Source organism: Nicotiana tabacum, chromosome 19, assembly GCF_000715075.1.
Source record: "Nicotiana tabacum cultivar K326 chromosome 19, ASM71507v2, whole genome shotgun sequence".
In the NCBI taxonomy this organism is placed as follows: domain Eukaryota; kingdom Viridiplantae; phylum Streptophyta; class Magnoliopsida; order Solanales; family Solanaceae; genus Nicotiana; species Nicotiana tabacum.
In genome coordinates, this window is record NC_134098.1 from 66381387 (window position 1) to 66400176 (window position 18790).

Consider the following 18790-nt stretch of genomic DNA (forward strand, 5'->3'; position numbering starts at 1 on the left):
CTACTTTTAGATAAATATGTGATTTGGCAATAAAAGAATTTTACGGCGACCAAAGTATACGAGCAAACTCTTACTAATATTATTAGCATTATTTATGTCCTCGACGCATTTTTATATTTTAAAAATTGTCAGTAATAGCATTATTATTTAGAGTTTTAAATTTTACGTTCTATATACAAAGATCTTTTTATGTACTTTTATTTTCCTGTAGATATGTGATTTGAATTATTAGTTTTTGATTATGGTACGAGTTTAAGATTAGCATTATTAGTTCTTGATAAAATGTAAACTTTTTTTGAGAGATTAACCTTTCAAGTTTGAAGTTTTCCTTTTCAACGAACACTTAAAACCTACTATTAATCTTCAAGAGGAAAAGATAGGATCACAAAACATTTCAAATATCTTACACACAGCAAGCTAAAAATCATTAAAAAAGTTATTCATTCATCCTATTATAGTAGATCTTTTTATGTACTTTTATTTTATCGTAGATATGTGATTTGCACTATTAATTTTTTTATTATAGTACGAGTTTAAGATTATTTTTTTTTTACAGTACTTCATTTCTTGCAAAAATATAAACTTTTTTTAGAGATTAAACTTTCAAGTTTGAAGTTCTCTTTTATCACATTTCATGAAATATTTAAGTGAAAGTTTTATTTTTAACGAATAACGTGAGTAACCAAAAATGAAAAGGAAACAATTAGGGGTCATTTGGTATGAGGTATAAGAAGGTATAATGCTGGTATAAAAATTTAATACCACCTTAATACTTTATTTGGTTAGCAAACCTGGTATAAGTTATTCCGGGATTAAAATTAGTACCGGGATAACTTCCTTGTGGAGGGTGGGTAATTAGTGCCGGGATAACTTATACCTTCTTCTTAGAAATTATGCAATTGTCATTTTTAATACTAACATACCAAATAGTGGATAAAAAATAATACCATGATAACTAATTCCAGCATAACTTATCACAGCATAAGCCGTATTCAAACCAAACGACCCCTAAAGAAACAGAAGTATTTTTAATTAAAAAGTCCAAGAAGAAGGTGCACTCCTTCATCGTTAAGCCAAAGTGCTCACTTGAGTATGATTGCACAGATACCTATTTAAGAACAAAATCAAAAAAATACGAATGCTATACATAGTCTAGGATGGGAGTATGGGTTCGCATGAACCCATCACCTTCCATGTAGATCCGCACCAGTGGAATCTACCGCGGTTTTTGGGTCATCAGTGTAGAGAGAGTAGTCCACGGCACGAACAAGACAAGAGTATCGTTTCCAAAACAAGAAAAATGTTATTCAAAGCAACACCTTTTCTTATTTCTTACTGGGATATAGTGTTAAATGAACGAAACATTTCTTGGAATGAAATGACCTGAACAGAAAAAGAATAGATTCGCACAACTTATCCAAACAGTTTGAGATTAAGGCATAATTGATTATTTGATTGACATTTTCTTATTTTGGCATCATTTCAAAATATTTCACTGTACCATATACACTGAAGTTATGCAAGTTTATGTATGCTTAGTAAATGACGTATTTGTTCATAAAATAAAGTTACAAGACAGGGTTATATCTTTTATTGAGGATAAAAGGAATCACAAGCTCTATTTTGACACTAGATACTAAACGATCATAGGTGCTCCCTGCTCCGGATAATAATCTTTTGCTTTTTCTCTTTTCACTTCCTTCCACATAAATCAATCCTTTTTTGGCAAGCTAAGGATGAAGTGTATATCTCAAAACAATAGCTGAAAGTAGTTCTCTAGTAGGTAAAATTTAACTTATAAGCGGTAATAAATAATCACATGAGGCATTTGTCATAAGGCCAACCCGCTTGGGTCTTTCCCTCTTAGGCACATACATTAAACAATGCGCCAAAATGCACATACAGAGAACTGTAAATTATCGATGAGGCTTACTTAGGAGCACTTGCTCCTAAGCGCTGGTCATGATCCTAAATTGGGTCGTGACAAAGTTGGTATCAGAGCTTTTGGTTATTCTTGTGACTAAAGGAGCATACGTTGGTAGTAGAATCTCAATTATGATTATGTAGCCAGTCGTTCCCATAATCATAATTCTGCGAGGGAGTGATATGATGTGTCTTATTTTTCTTCTTATTCCTCCTTACGTGTGTGGCGATTAGGGCCAGATAACTCAATATGTCACCTTTTATCTAGTTCCGGTTTGGCTAGGACCAATCATCCAATAATAGAATTTAGCTAGAGGTTCAAAGACACAAGTGCTGCCAGTGAACAATTAATCGTCTCCCGGCAAAAGAAAGTGACAGAAATAATATAAAAGCCAATAAAAAGGGCTATTGTACCGCAACATGGGGCTTTCATACTCCTAAGATGTGCATTAGATTCCATTTTAGAAAGTAGCACTAGTTCACTGTTATAACAATAGAATAAAGTCGTCACAAAATTATTTACTTTCATGTAAAAGGAAAAATTTAGATCTTAATGGATATAATGGATAGACAAGATAAGCATGGAAAAAAAATGAAGCTTTAGAGGCCTCAGATACCTAAATTGACAAAGATTATCGGAAATAAAGATGTATCCTTAATAAAGTTCCTAAAGTTGAAACTGCCAAGTTTAAGATTTCTTATAGTTTGGAGGATCCTCAGATACCCTAAGGAATGTATTTTTGTGCGTTATGGGATCTAGAATATACTGGCAAAAAGGTCCGTTTAGCTAGAGTTTACAGACCGGAGAACTAGCCAATTAATGGTATAATATCGTAGTATTAGGAAGAGCAACACATTTTACTTGGGAATGAGTTCTCTAAACTATTTATGAATCACTTCCTTCTTGTAAGCCAAAAGCGTGAATCTACTAGGTAAGAAATTGGTTAACACAATAGAAGTACCGATATATGCCACTAGACTTCCTCAACTAGCTAAATACACATTATCTAAAGTTTAAGGAATTGTCTAAGGGGTGCTTAACCTTTTAAATAAGGCAGTAACCTCATTTACGAAGAGTATGATCTATTTTATGGTAATTGAGCTTGCTAAAAGATTGAAAACATGAGTATGATAGGTATGCAACAAAAGTTTTATGAGCGAAGTACAAGATTGGGGAATTCATTAGGCGAGCATTTTAGCGGGGGTCAAACAATTGGAAACATAGAATATGAGATGTTGAATGATCCATTTGGGGTGTTACTCATCTGGGAGGATCTAAGTTAACTGAATATATTTAACGAGCTTGCCAAATTCAAGTTGAACATAGGGATATCTTAGTCGACTTGATATTAGTTAATATGGTCTACTTGAAATGGATCAGTTATTTTCTTGCCATGCCACCCGCGATTACATGCAAAGGAAGTTGAGTTTGAGATGATGAACTAACCCAATTTTGTCCTAAGAGAAGAATAATTTTCAAAGATACATAAGGTTATATCATGTATCAAGGCTCAATGTTACTAAAGATTGGTTGTTGGGATCCTTAGTTATGATAAGAGACTTCCTAACTCGGAAAAATGTACCAATAGCTAGAGAATTCTTTGATATATTTTTGAGGATTTACCAGGACTAGCTAGTATGAGAATAGCCTTTGGTATTGATTTGACACCTAACATGCAACCCATATCGAAATCCCCTTATTGTATGAAACCAACGGAGCTAGATAGAGATAAAAGAATAGTTGCAAGACCTACTGATAAGAATTTTATCAAATCGAGTATATATTCATGGGGTACACCAATACTGTTTGCGAAAAAGAAAGACGAGACCAAAAAAGAAAGTTGTGCATAAAGTACATACTCTTAACAAGGCAGAAACATATAGTAATAAATATCCATTGTCTCATATAGATGGCTTGTTTGATCTGTTACAAAAAGCCATTGATCTTCAATCTGGCTATCATCAGCTTAGAATAAGAAAGGAATATATTTCGATGGCTGCCTCTAGAACTCGGTACATACATTAAGAGTTATTTGTGATACATTTTGGACTGGCCAATGCTCCAACTGTATTGACATACATAATGGATAAGGTGTTCAAGTTGGCTCTTTGGAGGAAACAAAATTCATAGTTCTTAAAAGTGATATTCTTGTATATTCTCATAGCCAGGAAGAACATGAGGATCACTTGAAAAATGTGTAAAAGACGCTGGAGAAAATCAGCTTTTTACCAAGTTCTCGAAGCATGAATTTTGGCTAGACTCAATGGCATTCCTCGGGCATATTGTAACTAAGGATGTGATTACGGTAGATTCCAATAGGATAGAAGCAGTTCAGAAGTGGCAAGGATCAACTACTTCTATGGAGATTCACAACCTCTTGGGGTAAGGAGGTTACTACAAGCTATTTCTGTAGAATTATTTTATAGTAGCAGCGCCATTTACCAAGTTAACATAGAAGAAGAAAAAATCAAAGTTTCAGTGGACGAAAAAATGTGAGTAGAGATTTTTGAAGCTCAAGACATGTTTGACCACTAACAATATTAGCCTTACCATCATGTTCTAGAGGATTTACAGTAGTGTTATGTAATGCTTCGAATGTCAGATTAGGATATGTTCTCATGCAGACTGATCATGTGATAGCTTATACTTCAACACAGCTAAAGAGGTAGAATAAGAACTATCCCACCTATGATTTGGAGGTTGCCGTAATTGTATTTGCTCCGAAAATTTAAAGACACTATTTGTACAATGAAACTTGCGAGATTTTTATAGACCACAAGAGTCTAAAATACGTCTTCTAGGAGAGACATTTGAATTTTTAGCAAGGTAGATAGATAAAATTATTTAAGGACTATGACTATTGCACTATTCTATATTATCCTGGAAATGCCATTGTACCAATGCATTAAGTAAAAAAATGTGGGGCAGTTCAGCATATATAGCTCCTATAACTAGACTTTTGGTTAAGAATATGCACAGACTAATAGTACAGGGGTCAGATTTAGTGTGAAAAATTTCAGAGCCATTGTTGGCTTGTGTTCAAGTAAAGTCTTCATTAGTAAAGCGCATAAAGGCCACTCAATACAAAGATGAGCGATTATGCAAACATCGAGATGAGGTTCAAGCTAGTAAAAGAAGGATATAACTAGTGACAGAAATTATATTCTCGACTAGGTAACTAGTTATGTGTTAAGACGAGTTATTCTTGAGGAGCTCACAATCCTAGATACGTTGTACATCCGGAGCCTAGTAAAATGTACCATGACTAGAAGAAAATTATATTTGTGAAAAATGAATGGAGGAAGATTAACTTAACCTTGTTTCTAAAAGTTTAAACTTGTTAGCATGTCAACATTTGCGACTCGCATGCATGCATGCTACAACTCGAGATTCCAAAGTGAAAATAAAATAGAATCAAAGTGAATTTTATGGCAAAACTGATTCTCTTGCGGGATATAAATTTTAATAGAATATGAAGTGTTCCATATTTATTGACCTTAAATAATAGGTTGTATGATCACTTTCTTATCAAGTGTTAGTAAAATGCGTTTATCTCTTTTGTTCTTCCATATTCATATCATATGTTAAGATCTATTAAAGTCTTATATCTTTAGGTATCATATTGATTTTTATGTTTAATTACTAAATTCGGTTATAAAAGTGTACATCAACGAAAAAATTATTAACCTAAAAGCGTACATCAACGAAAAAATTGTTAACCTAAAAGTGTACATCAACGAAAATTTTGTCAAACAACTAAAAAAATAACTATTATGTGTTACTAATAGAATTCTCCCATAAGAATATTTTAATCGATAATATGTTTGTCAATTTTTTATATTTTTACTAAATACTATATATTTACTTATTAAATATTTAACAAAGTAAGATTGAAATAATATTTAAGTAACAAAAAGTCCGAAAACCCCGACAAAACCGAACCAATCCAAACCGATATAGTTGGTTTGGTTTAGTTTTGATAAAAACCGAACCAACTCGGTCCAACCCGGTCCATGTACACCCCTACCCGTCAGTAACGACAGCAACCTTAGCACAGCAACGGTAGGAAAAAATGATTCAGTCCATTATTTACTTCGCTATAGCTCAGGGTCTCATTACAAAAAATGGAGGCATTCCCCCAGTCAAGTGCTGATAAATTGTAAGGAATGAGAAAACCTCAAGAATTGCGTTAAATATTTTATTTTCCTAGTTGAATTTGATGGACGAAAACAGCTAATATGATGCACCCTACAGCCATGGTCCTCTCTCCCATTTGATAGAACTAATGGAGCTGATCAGTCAGTTGGACCAATCATTTTCTCAGGAACTACAAGTTGATCAAACTCTTCAGATTTGAGGACTCCTAGATTGAGAGCAGCATCCTGCAGATTCAAATATACGTCAATTTTTTATTAAGAAAAAAAATTGATCCCCTAAGCATAATTGACAAATGTCATTACCTTCAAACTGGTTCCCTCCTTGTGGGCTTTCTTGGCAACTGCAGCAGCATTATCGTAACCAATTTTCTGAAATAGACAGCAAGCATATCAGCAATCAGTAAAATTTCTTCAGTTTTAAATCGTTCTTGTCAGTTCAGTCCTAACTATGCGGGAATAGTAGTAGTAAAAATTGCTGCAGGTAAGCATGTACTTTGAACATGTAGATGGATACTTACTGGGTTCAAACATGTGACGAGCATGAGCGACTGTAAAGTTATACACGAAATGAGATCAATAAAATAGAGCTTAAAACTTGTAAAGTAGAAGAGGGTACCAAAGTTAGTTTATCAGATACAGTAACTGACCTCGTGCAACAATTTAGCAATCCTCTCTCTGTTAGCTTGAATACCCCTCACACAATTCTTTTCAAAGGAAGCAGATGCATCCCCTAGCAATCTTACTGACTGCACATGACAGAAAAAGAGAGGTATGTCAGCCTTGGGAAGTAAAAAGGCAGCAGATACAGACTTAACTGCTTTCTTTTTTGATAAGGTACAGACTTTAACTGCTTTAGACTACAGCATCACGCATATGGTGCATCTAAACTATCAATGGTACTAAAACAACGATGAATGCACATGCTTTATAAATTTCCAGGAAGAATGGAGAGGTGTAGAAACCACAAATTAGTCACAATCAGAGATAAAATAGACTTCACTCCACCCCACCCCACATCTATTGCCAGGGTGAGAACATAAAAGTCAGCACGGTTAACTGCTGGCAAACATCTTATGGTTCCATGCTTCACTCTGACAGTAGCTTAGACTTGAGAATGCATACCCTTAATTCTAATTTAGTATTAACAGAAAGAAAACAAAAAAGAATGGCAGATCATACATGTAGAAGAGCATTAGCAATCATAGGCTTGAAAACATTCAGCTCAAAATGGCCATTTGATCCACCAATTGTGACAGCCACATGATTCCCCATAACCTGCAGCTCATAAAAGGTTCAACCATTAAACTTGAAAACAAACAACTAGCGAGGACCCAATTGTATAAATGTCATGCATTGGAAATCAAGGTGCAATTACCTGAGCACAGACCATCGTGAGAGCCTCACACTGAGTAGGATTCACCTTGCCCTGAAATGGAAGTCATTTTTAAGATTGGGTAGAAAGGTTAAAAATGACAAGAGGATGCATACATAGTCTTTCAACAGATTCAAAGGAAATGAAGTTACCGGCATTATACTGCTTCCAGGTTCATTTTCAGGAAGAATGAGCTCCCCAAGACCACAGCGGGGACCACTGAATACAAAAGGATGTAAATCCTCCAAATGAAAGTAATTTGAAAAAAATCATATAATCCATGGAAAACAACATCCTTCTAAGCTTTGACGTCTCCAAAAGATAGCAACCTACTGAGGAAATAATACATATGAAACGCATACCTTCCCAAGAAGCGTATATCATTCCCAACCTTCATGAGGGAAGCAGCTACCGTATTTATAGCTCCACTGGTTTCAACAAATGCATCATGAGCAGCCTGCCATTGCCAGAATTGTTAAACACTAAACATCAGTTGCGATTGCTCGCGTATTATATCTAAACAATGAGCAAGCAACCAGAACCTCCAATTCACAAACAATACACTCAAGAATCATGAGATTACCAGTGCTTCAAACTTGTTTTCAGCTGTTACAAATGGCAAGTTAGTTTCCTCTGCCACTGCTGCAGCAATTTTAATGTCAAACCTATGGAGAATGAACATAATATAACCACAACTCAAAACATATGGCATGGCTGAAGTTGGATATATGAAAGGATGACACAATAAGAGAGATAACAAAAACAAATTTAAAGGATTGAGCAGCTAGAATGCTCCCTCCACCTTTGCATACTAATAATGGAGATTGGGTGGCTGAAATTGACCACAACCCAACCTTAATACTGGAACACTTACCCTTTCTTTGTATTCAGTCCTGTCCCCACTGCTGTGCCTCCTTGTGCGAGCTGCTCAATGAAGCTGTTATCAGTTAAAACAGGACAAAAGGAGGAACAAGGAAATTAAAGGAAAGTAAAGGGTTGAGAAAGAACCTGATACATGCGTGGAAGGGTGCACAAGACTCGGTCAATTCCATATTTCACCTACAACAGCAAAGAACGCTTTAAGGCAAACCGAGGTGAACACTCTTTCTCTACTTGTAGTGACAACTTTAGCATGTAAAAATGCTGAAAGTAAATAGAGCTTACTTGAGTAGCATACCCACTAAACTCTTGTCCAAGAGTCAAAGGGGTTGCATCTTGTGTGTGGGTTCGCCCAATCTTAATAATGTCCTTGAATTCGACTGACTGGTAAAAGTAATTGGATAGGAAAGCGGCTTAGTTACAAAGGAATTAATAGTAATATTACAGAAGTGTGACAAATTGAGAAGATTTTGTGAGAGCATCTATTGACTAGATGCCAAGGCAAGCAGCAGAATTTGAATCAAAATAGCAAATGACTTCAAATAACATGACTTAGCTGCTCTGATAATATTAGCATTCGCCTTGAAAATCAAATTTAGATTGGCAATTAAGATAATCAGGCTGTGAGATAGGATCGGATCCAAAAGCATAGTAATTCTTCGACAATTGGGCAAACAACATTAACTTGAAGATAATTAATGTGTTCAACAAAGAGAAAGAGGTAGATGTTTTATCTTTGTTGTCCTGTAAAGGCATTCCAAAAGATTGAGCTGCATATTTGATTTGGTTTAATGGTATTGTAGCAGAATCTAATCAAAAGGCATAAATAATTCCAGACAGGCCAACAGAAGATGGATACATCATGATGCTCTGATCTAATCAATCTTTTTAGTGTCTTGACTTTTCTGTGATACTGTCTTGACTTTTCTTAATTTATCTTCATCATAATGCTCAACCAAATTCACCATTTCGTTATATAAGTTCAGAAAGGGCAACCTGCTCCCTTTTGAGCATTAATGACTGAATAAGCATGAATTGCAACATTGTGAACCAATAGATCTGGCATCTATGTAAACGAGCAAGCAGAATACAAGAACCAAATAATGCTGTAAAAAGTATTTCAAAACTTATCGGAACAGTTTTTTTTTGGGAAAAATTTATTATATATTATTTTAATACTATACAAGTGAAACAACTTAATAGTCAACCTTTGAATGTAGTGAAGTATGCAACTGTTTCAGGTTTGGTACTAATCTTTTATTTAGCTCCATTGCCGCAGCAATATGCATCACCTACACATGAAAAAGAATAAGTATTACTAAGAAGTCAGCATAATTTTTTAAAAAGAATAGTAACATATCTTGCAACAAAAGTAACATTAAAGGAGGCTTACCGTAGGAAAGGTATCATTTGAAGATTGCGATCTATTTACATGGTCATTTGGATGCACATGTTTGTCACCGCGCTTATGGCCAAGTATTTCAGCTGCTCGATTTGCAATAACCTGAAGATATTTACATTAGAAAGGGAAAAACATGAGTTCATAACATATCAATTTTTTAGCATTATCCAGTTGGTAAAAGGATGGTCATAAGAAGATAAATGAAATTGTTCCCAACTTTCTCAAAAGGTTCAGAAGACATATATTGCAATCCATCTAGGATCTGAAATATTTTAGCTACCATAGAAACACAGAAAACACATAATGCATATGCAACACTGAAGCACAACTGTTGAAGTCTTGGAGATAGCCAAATTTCAAAAAGCAGTGTTTTCCGGTGCAATCAAAGGAAAAAACAGAAAAGGGAGTAATATTTCAGTATCTTACCTAAACCACCAGAAGCTAACCAGTAAATGCACTTAAAGTTTTAAGAGGCAGAATGCATGTTCATGTAAAATTACCATCTGAGCAGCTTTCATCTATCAGATTTCTGCATAATATATTTATTCATAACAGTAGGTATTTCTCTCAAATCCCATGCAAAGCATCAGAAAACTCTTGAATGTGATTAACTTTCTCCATTGCTAGTAACCAACCCATCAAAAAATAGAAAGGTGGATCCCTCTTCCCTATGACACATACCCAATAGTCCAAAGTCGAGATATATTGGGTCATTGGCTAAAGAAATTCATTTGCTCGTTCGAACCAAGTATCTAGTGAAATCAAAAGGCAAAAATAACAGTCAAGTTCCAACAGAATAATAACTGTAGCAACTAGGAAGTAGGAAATAATTACAGCTCCAGCATATTTTTTTTGAGAAGGGTAGAGCTCTTGCATATTGACCTTATCGAAATATATTATCTCGAGATAACTGCACCAGCAATCACAATATCGTGGAAGACAGAACACTCATATTTTTAGCATTCAATTACCTGAACTGGGTACTGATAAAAACATGGACATTTGGTCTAATTCAATCCTAAAAGCTAGCTCATGAGATGGGGATTGCCCCCACGAACATATAGGGAGACAATAGCCATCGCCTCAACCAATAGGGGACACTTAACATCCCCAGCCCTACACTTCCAGGACTGAACATCTGGTGCGTAGACAATACAGTATAAGGGCCCAACATATGGGTAAACCAAGAATAGGGATGACTTTCTCTGATACCATGTGGAGAAAATGGACCCTGTACCTAATTTTCCCCCATAAGTTAGCTCAGAAGATGATAATTGCCCAAAATCATACAAGGAAACACCAACAAATTTCCCACAGCCAATGTGGGATACTTAACTACATGCCATCTAAACTAAAATAGATCATGCTCTGCATATCAAGAGCAGGGAACACTTTTTTCATTAGCAGATCCAGAAACACTTTTTCAAATTCAACAATCTGGTGTTTGCCAATACATCGCGCATTCTTTGGAATGAGCTCAGACATTTGATTCACGGTATTAATATGAAGACCTACATTTTGAAATCTTAGGTTCCATCAGGTATGTAACCGGACAAATTTTTGTATCCAACATCACCATTTGTATCACCCAAGTCATAGTTAATTACGAAAAAGATTGGCATAATGCCATAATGTAATACTAACAGATAAAATTACCTTTTTGATAAGAAAAAGCATTACACAGAAGTCACCAATGAAATTACATATACTTAATTGTGGGCAAAACCCACCTCAGTCACTGCACCCATCTCCTTATGTGCAATCTTCCCACCCTTAATATAGCCCAATTCCTACCTTCTCTAATCAAGCTTCACGTCAAATCCGGAATTATTGAAACCCAAGAACATTGAAAATTAGGACACCGGGCTTCAGATGCAGAGAACTCCATAAAAATATCAAAGTGAAGGGAGACAAGAATTTGGCATTCCTTACCCTTTCCCCTGTACCAACTTATTTGTTTTATTTTTTTTCTTGCCTCTGGTAGCAATAAAGGACAGTAATGAATTTTTTCCCATATGACTGTTTATACTCAAGTATAAGATTCAGGGGACACGTTTATCCTGGAAGTATTTGCAAATGAGTCATAGTACAAGAGATAGTTTGTAATTTGTCCATATTGAAGTGATAATATTTTTTTCTGGAAACAAGAAGTTAGTAACAACGACATGAGACGTCCTATAGGAGGAGGACAAGCTCAATCACAAAGAAAAACTTAAATCAACTTTTAGAGCATCAAATTTTGTTTTTTCCGTGAAGACGGTTTCTTTGAATGGACTTTAAGCATTAAGATTATTTCTGGACCTGCTAGAAGCAATTAATAAGGCTCAAGCTTAGAACAAGCCTTCATACTAGGACCTGCAAGTTCATGAACATCTGATTACCTCAGTCACTGCACCCATCTCCTTATGTGCAATCTTCCCACCCTTAATATAGCCCAATTCCTACCTTCTCTAATCAAGCTTCACGTCAAATCCGGAATTATTGAAACCCAAGAACATTGAAAATTAGGACACCGGGCTTCAGATGCAGAGAACTCCATAAAAATATCAAAGTGAAGGGAGACAAGAATTTGGCATTCCTTACCCTTTCCCCTGTACCAACTTATTTGTTTTATTTTTTTTCTTGCCTCTGGTAGCAATAAAGGACAGTAATGAATTTTTTCCCATATGACTGTTTATACTCAAGTATAAGATTCAGGGGACACGTTTATCCTGGAAGTATTTGCAAATGAGTCATAGTACAAGAGATAGTTTGTAATTTGTCCATATTGAAGTGATAATATTTTTTTCTGGAAACAAGAAGTTAGTAACAACGACATGAGACGTCCTATAGGAGGAGGACAAGCTCAATCACAAAGAAAAACTTAAATCAACTTTTAGAGCATCAAATTTTGTTTTTTCCGTGAAGACGGTTTCTTTGAATGGACTTTAAGCATTAAGATTATTTCTGGACCTGCTAGAAGCAATTAATAAGGCTCAAGCTTAGAACAAGCCTTCATACTAGGACCTGCAAGTTCATGAACATCTGATTACCTCAGTCACTGCACCCATCTCCTTATGTGCAATCTTCCCACCCTTAATATAGCCCAATTCCTACCTTCTCTAATCAAGCTTCACGTCAAATCCGGAATTATTGAAACCCAAGAACATTGAAAATTAGGACACCGGGCTTCAGATGCAGAGAACTCCATAAAAATATCAAAGTGAAGGGAGACAAGAATTTGGCATTCCTTACCCTTTCCCCTGTACCAACTTATTTGTTTTATTTTTTTTCTTGCCTCTGGTAGCAATAAAGGACAGTAATGAATTTTTTCCCATATGACTGTTTATACTCAAGTATAAGATTCAGGGGACACGTTTATCCTGGAAGTATTTGCAAATGAGTCATAGTACAAGAGATAGTTTGTAATTTGTCCATATTGAAGTGATAATATTTTTTTCTGGAAACAAGAAGTTAGTAACAACGACATGAGACGTCCTATAGGAGGAGGACAAGCTCAATCACAAAGAAAAACTTAAATCAACTTTTAGAGCATCAAATTTTGTTTTTTCCGTGAAGACGGTTTCTTTGAATGGACTTTAAGCATTAAGATTATTTCTGGACCTGCTAGAAGCAATTAATAAGGCTCAAGCTTAGAACAAGCCTTCATACTAGGACCTGCAAGTTCATGAACATCTGATTACCTCATTAGCGTTCATGTTACTTTGAGTGCCACTACCAGTTTGCCAAACCACCAAAGGGAAGTGGTCATTCAACTTTCCTTCTGCAACCTCTTCAGCAGCTTGCATTATTGCTTTTCCAATAGATCGGTCAAGGCCATATTCCATGTTCACCTGCAATATCATAACTAAAAGTTAAAATAAGACCAAAACAACTGCTGTCAAGCATTACCACCTACTTACTATACCAAAATTTTGATAAAATGAAATAGATAAAGAAGTTATCAACTGTTTACGAAGGAAACAGCATTACAGATTAACCAACCTTGGCAGCACACTTTTTGAGAATACCAAATGCACGTATGATTGGCTCAGGCATTCTTTCACGCTCACCCCCAATATCAAAATTCTGCAATGATCTTTGAGTTTGTGCCCCCCATAACCTGGAGGAGATACAAAAAAGACATTAAAAAGTACAATTAGAAGGAAACTCAAGATGGTGTAGTTGCACACTTGGAAGATAGCCCATAAAGTCTGCCCTTATCGAGAATAGGACTGACTACCAATCCTGAATATGGCAACTCTTAAACAGAGAATTTCAAGATCAACCTGATATTTCACACCTATTACCAGTTCTCTAGTTCATCAATGTCAAACGTACAGAAAAGAGCAGAGAAGAGAACCAACCCTTTGAATGTAAAGAGACATGTGGTGCACTCTAGGTACCTCCCCCACCCCACCCCACCCCACCCAAGAAAAAAAAACATCACCACCAAAAAAAACAATAGACTCCACTAAGTAAGATCGCAAGATTTAATGACATCCTTTGCAAAACAAGCCTACTTAACAGAAAAAGATTGCTGCCTTGAACAACAATTTATCGAAGAAATGGACAAACTCAACAAATTTAATAAGCTATTGCACTCCATGATTTGCCTAATAGAGAAATCATAAAGATATTGGATGCCGCTTGTCACCCAAAACAATAAGAATAACTTGTCTCCGTGCACAAGCCAGTGAAACAATGCCTTGAAACATTGTTAGGCCAAAATGAGAGAATACTAATTAAATTATCACTTTCTATTAACATTAAGGATTAATGAGGCAGTACAAGATTCTAAAAACAGCAAGTTGGATTGATGGAATTGCAAGACATGAAGATTACATTTAATTGATTAAAGGTCACCCGTCCAAAAGGTTCTCTACAGAAGAATTTAATAAAGATATTAAAAAGGGAGCTTCAAACTCTAATCACCATGGATTTATTTGAATTATATTGAGCTACCTTAGCAAAATTAAGTTCAGCCTTTCAACAGTGACTTCAGGATGACAATGTAGCATATACTCTAGCACAACTTTGGATCAGTTATAGTATATGCTCTCTTGATCAGAGGAAAAGCTACACGTAGCATATACTCTAGCACAGCTGTTGTATTATCAGTCCAGAAACCTATGGTTGTTCTATATTGAAGCATTTCGATACTCGCTAGACTGGAGTTTTAGTTAGTTAAGGAGGGAGTTAGAAAACTTCTGCATCATATCTATGTTAAAGACAGCTGATTGTTCACTGTTGATAAAGCAGAGAACAGAAGAGAAAACACGTCCATATAGCAAAAAGAACTGCAAGGTGCGATCAAATCCATTAGCAACATAAACCTTCTTATTAAACGAAATAGTCATGGCTTATGGGCTAGTGGTCAATTAAGCTAGAACGGACAATGGCAGACCGGCGCTCAAATTCCAGTAGAGCAAAAAAAAACTAGGTGATTTCTTCCAATATGTTTAAGTCTTGACGGAGAAAATTATCCGTGTATGCACTGGAGGAAGGTCTCAGGTAGCTGACTAAGTGGAGGTGGTGCAAGCTAACTAAACACCACCATTATAAAAAAAAATAATAATAAAAAAAAAAAAAAATTGGTATTACTCTTTGCAACCTACTTTCTTCTCACTAGAGACACGGACAAACCCATACAACAGCATAAAACCCTAAAGGACTTTAACACACAATTAATCATTCAATATTCAATCGCCAATGGCTCAATCCTATATTAATTTGGCTCGAGTATACGAATACTCTGTCCCCATTTATTTCACGATTCTTCACAATTTGATTATTTTTTTATATTGACTGTCAACTTACTATGATCCTCCTTCTATATTCATTTTTTCATTTGACTTTGCTTTTCAAAATTTCACATTAACACGACATGAACATGTAAAGAGCTCAGGTAAAATATTGAACATGTGAGAAAGGGGAAGCCAAAAAAACCACTGAATAAAGGGAAAAAAAAAAGAGAGAAAAGGAAAGCACGAACTTGTCCGATGGAACGAGAATGGGACCAAAAGTGTCTTTTTCCTCCCTGAAAGAGGTAGAGAAAAACCTCCAGCAAGATGTATAACGTAGTGAATCTGATAAAGCTGATCCAGCTGATAATCGACGTGCCGCTATTAACATCGCCATATCTCTGCAGCTCTACACACTTCTGATGAGTATAAATTAGGAAAAAACGAGATCAAAACGGATAGACAGAAGGAAAAAGAATCAAATCAGAGTTCCAATATACTTATTCAATATTTTGCAAGTGAAAAGTAAATAGAATTTGACCGAAAGAAAATGTATAGAGCTAGGGTCAACAAACCAGCAGTCAGCGAGCCGCCTGGATGCGAAATGATGGAGAATGTTGATCTGAGAAAGTAGCAGCGCTAAGTATTACTTTTTCTTGTAGTCTAGAGGTTGGAAAGTTTAACAACAAATCCAATCCGAAATGTCAAAAAGGCCGTGTTATGGGCCATTTTAGCAATGGCACAACCTTCAATGTTTGACGTGTCATGGCTTCTTTTGAATTTTGGAGTAAAATCATTTATTTTTGGGAAAAGAAGATTGCATCCATAATTGGTGAAATTCTTCAATATAGCTCCAAATGTGATCTTCAATGATAATTTGGTTGCAACTTATAAACAACAGAGCGTGCAAATTTTTGAATAGAAAATACAGATACACTATTAAAAGAGGAAAGTTTCTTATTCCTTTGGTAAACCGTACCATATTCAACCAAGTTCATCATTGCCATCAGATCATATTAGAACAATTCTAAAAAATTATATATAAAATATATAGTTTGACAAAAAGACTATGAGTTTACGTATACAATAATTTGAAGAGTAAATCAGTCATGCGCTCCTGGTATAAATAACATATTCAACAACAAAAAATTGTGTCTTAATCTCAAACTAATTAAATATATATATATATGTGCGCATGTTTAGAATAATTGCCTATCTATATAAATCATGTTTCCGCTAAAGCAATTTCAAATGACGCCATTTAATCCAATGTGGCTCGGCCACTAACTTTAGATATAAATCATTTTAGTTAATCCTCAACTATAGTCTATATGTATCCATCTTTTTCTATAGGCCAAATACACAGACAACCCATTAAACTTGGCCCAATTTTTCATTTTTGTACTCTAACTCAACCTTATTTTATTTTGGCCCTCCAATTCTATTTCTTATGTTTCATTTTAACACAAAAAATTTTATCCGACGTAAAAATGCAGCGCGTATACATACTTGCTTATGTTATTACCGCCGGAGAAAGAAAATTGCCCAAAAAAATCTCCCTCACGCGCTTACGGGGTGAGGCAACTCACACTCTGAATTTAGTCAACTTTTGTATTAAAGTGAAATATAAGAAATGGGGTTGGAGGGCCAAAATGGAATAAAATTGTGTTAGAGTACCAAAATAAAAAAAAATTGGGCCAAAGTTTAATGGATTGTCTATGTATTTGGCCTTTTCAAAATTTCCATCCATCATCTAAAGATGCAAGGCAGTTGAATTGCATGATCTGCCAAAAAGATCAAGCAGCACGGGCTGATCTGGCTTTTGGCAAACACATACAATTGTATTAATTGCTTTAACTCGGATTATATTATCAAGGAGATAGAATGATAATGGTACAAAGAGTAGGACTACAAACAAATGCTAGAAACTAGAAAGTGTGGATTGGATTGTGGGTTGGAAGTGGCAGAAAAGCTAAAGGGCCCATGGGCTTGACATAGGCGGATCCAAGATTTAATGTTTATGGGTTCATGTAACGACCTCGAATAAATTTTCAATAGTAACTGGGTTCACATTCAAACATTTATAGATATTTAGTAAATTTTTAAACACATTTACATTGTTTGGACAAAATCTACTGGGTTCACGTGAACCCGTAGGTGGAGAGGTGGATCCGCCCCCGGGCTTGGAGAAGATGCAAGGAGAGAAGTATAATGTAGCTCTAGCATATTTTTGAGGTAAAAACATAATTAGTCAGTATTTAAGAAAACAATTCAGAACTCATGAGGAGTAAGTAATTAACAAAACTGGCAGCTAATTATCTACATTCCTAACAGAAACATAATCAATTAATTAATCGATCTCTCAATCTTTCTCATGTTTCGTTGCTTATTTTTTGAGGAAGTTCTAAAAATGCCAAACGGTAATTAATATAATAAGCTGCACCATTTAGCTGATTTATAAGGAACAAGATTGTACAATCATTAGACTAGATTATTGTTCATTTTCTATTGCCTTTTTTTCTTTTTTCTTTTTTTCCATTTTGGTTTTTCCCTTTTAATTTATCTTTTTTTAAATGAAGAAAAACGATGATTTTCAAATATGGGAACGTGATAGGAGGTTTTTTTTACATGTTTATTTTTATGTTGTAGTTGATTCCTTTTATACTCCTAAAAATAATAAGTATATTTTATATAGGAGTAGTATATAATAGTTGTATAAACAATATATATATATATATATATATATATATATATATATATATATTATAGTTGTATAAATGTTATTTATATAGTATACTCTTAGCAAAAAAATAAATTATATAGTATACTACTTGTATATACAATGTATATAACTAATATATACATATAGATAATTATTTGGATATGCATAGTGATATATGATGTATTTTGGGCATATATTAATTTTATGATTTAGTCTGCCGTATATTTATCGTATAAATATTACATATGTTGAATATATTATTGTTGTATTATATATATATATATATATATATATATATATATATATATATATATATATATATACCATCAACCCTGAAAATGACATCTTCTTATACTTGGGGCTTTTGTCTATTCTAGCTGCTATTGCAAATATTAATACAAAAAAGATGGAAGTGGCACAATATGAATGAATTTATCACTTAATATATATATATGAACTTTTTCATATGCACAAAATCATCTATAAATATGATTAGAATATATTCATCTATAAATATAATTAGAATATATTCAGAATATATTTTAGAATGGAATCTGTTCAATATATATATATGATTAGAATATATTTAGAATACATTTTGAGTGAAATAA

General features: G+C 34.6%; 1 protein-coding gene across 3 annotated transcripts; it reads right to left on the reverse strand.

The window, feature by feature from the left end:
• Positions 1–5987: 5987 nt before the first annotated feature.
• On the reverse strand, positions 5988–16365 carry LOC107794640 (fumarate hydratase 1, mitochondrial-like). Of its 3 annotated transcripts, none has more exons than XM_075237891.1 (18): positions 16033–16365; positions 15709–15873; positions 13719–13836; positions 13418–13567; positions 9726–9836; positions 9541–9624; positions 8618–8716; positions 8462–8512; positions 8328–8377; positions 8037–8118; positions 7816–7910; positions 7606–7672; positions 7457–7507; positions 7261–7356; positions 6729–6827; positions 6600–6629; positions 6385–6450; positions 5988–6306 (listed from the first exon to the last, which is right to left on the reverse strand). In XM_075237891.1, the coding sequence occupies exons 2-18, from the start codon at positions 15852–15854 to the stop codon at positions 6220–6222; spliced, it is 1482 nt and encodes a 493-aa protein (XP_075093992.1). In that variant the 5' UTR covers positions 15855–15873; positions 16033–16365; the 3' UTR covers positions 5988–6219. The 3 variants fall into 3 exon arrangements, with proteins under 3 accessions (XP_075093992.1, XP_075093991.1, XP_075093993.1); XM_075237890.1 differs by having other exon boundaries at positions 15709–15876; positions 16033–16362; XM_075237892.1 differs by having other exon boundaries at positions 15709–15858; positions 16033–16170.
• Between the last annotated feature and the right edge of the window lie 2425 nt (positions 16366–18790).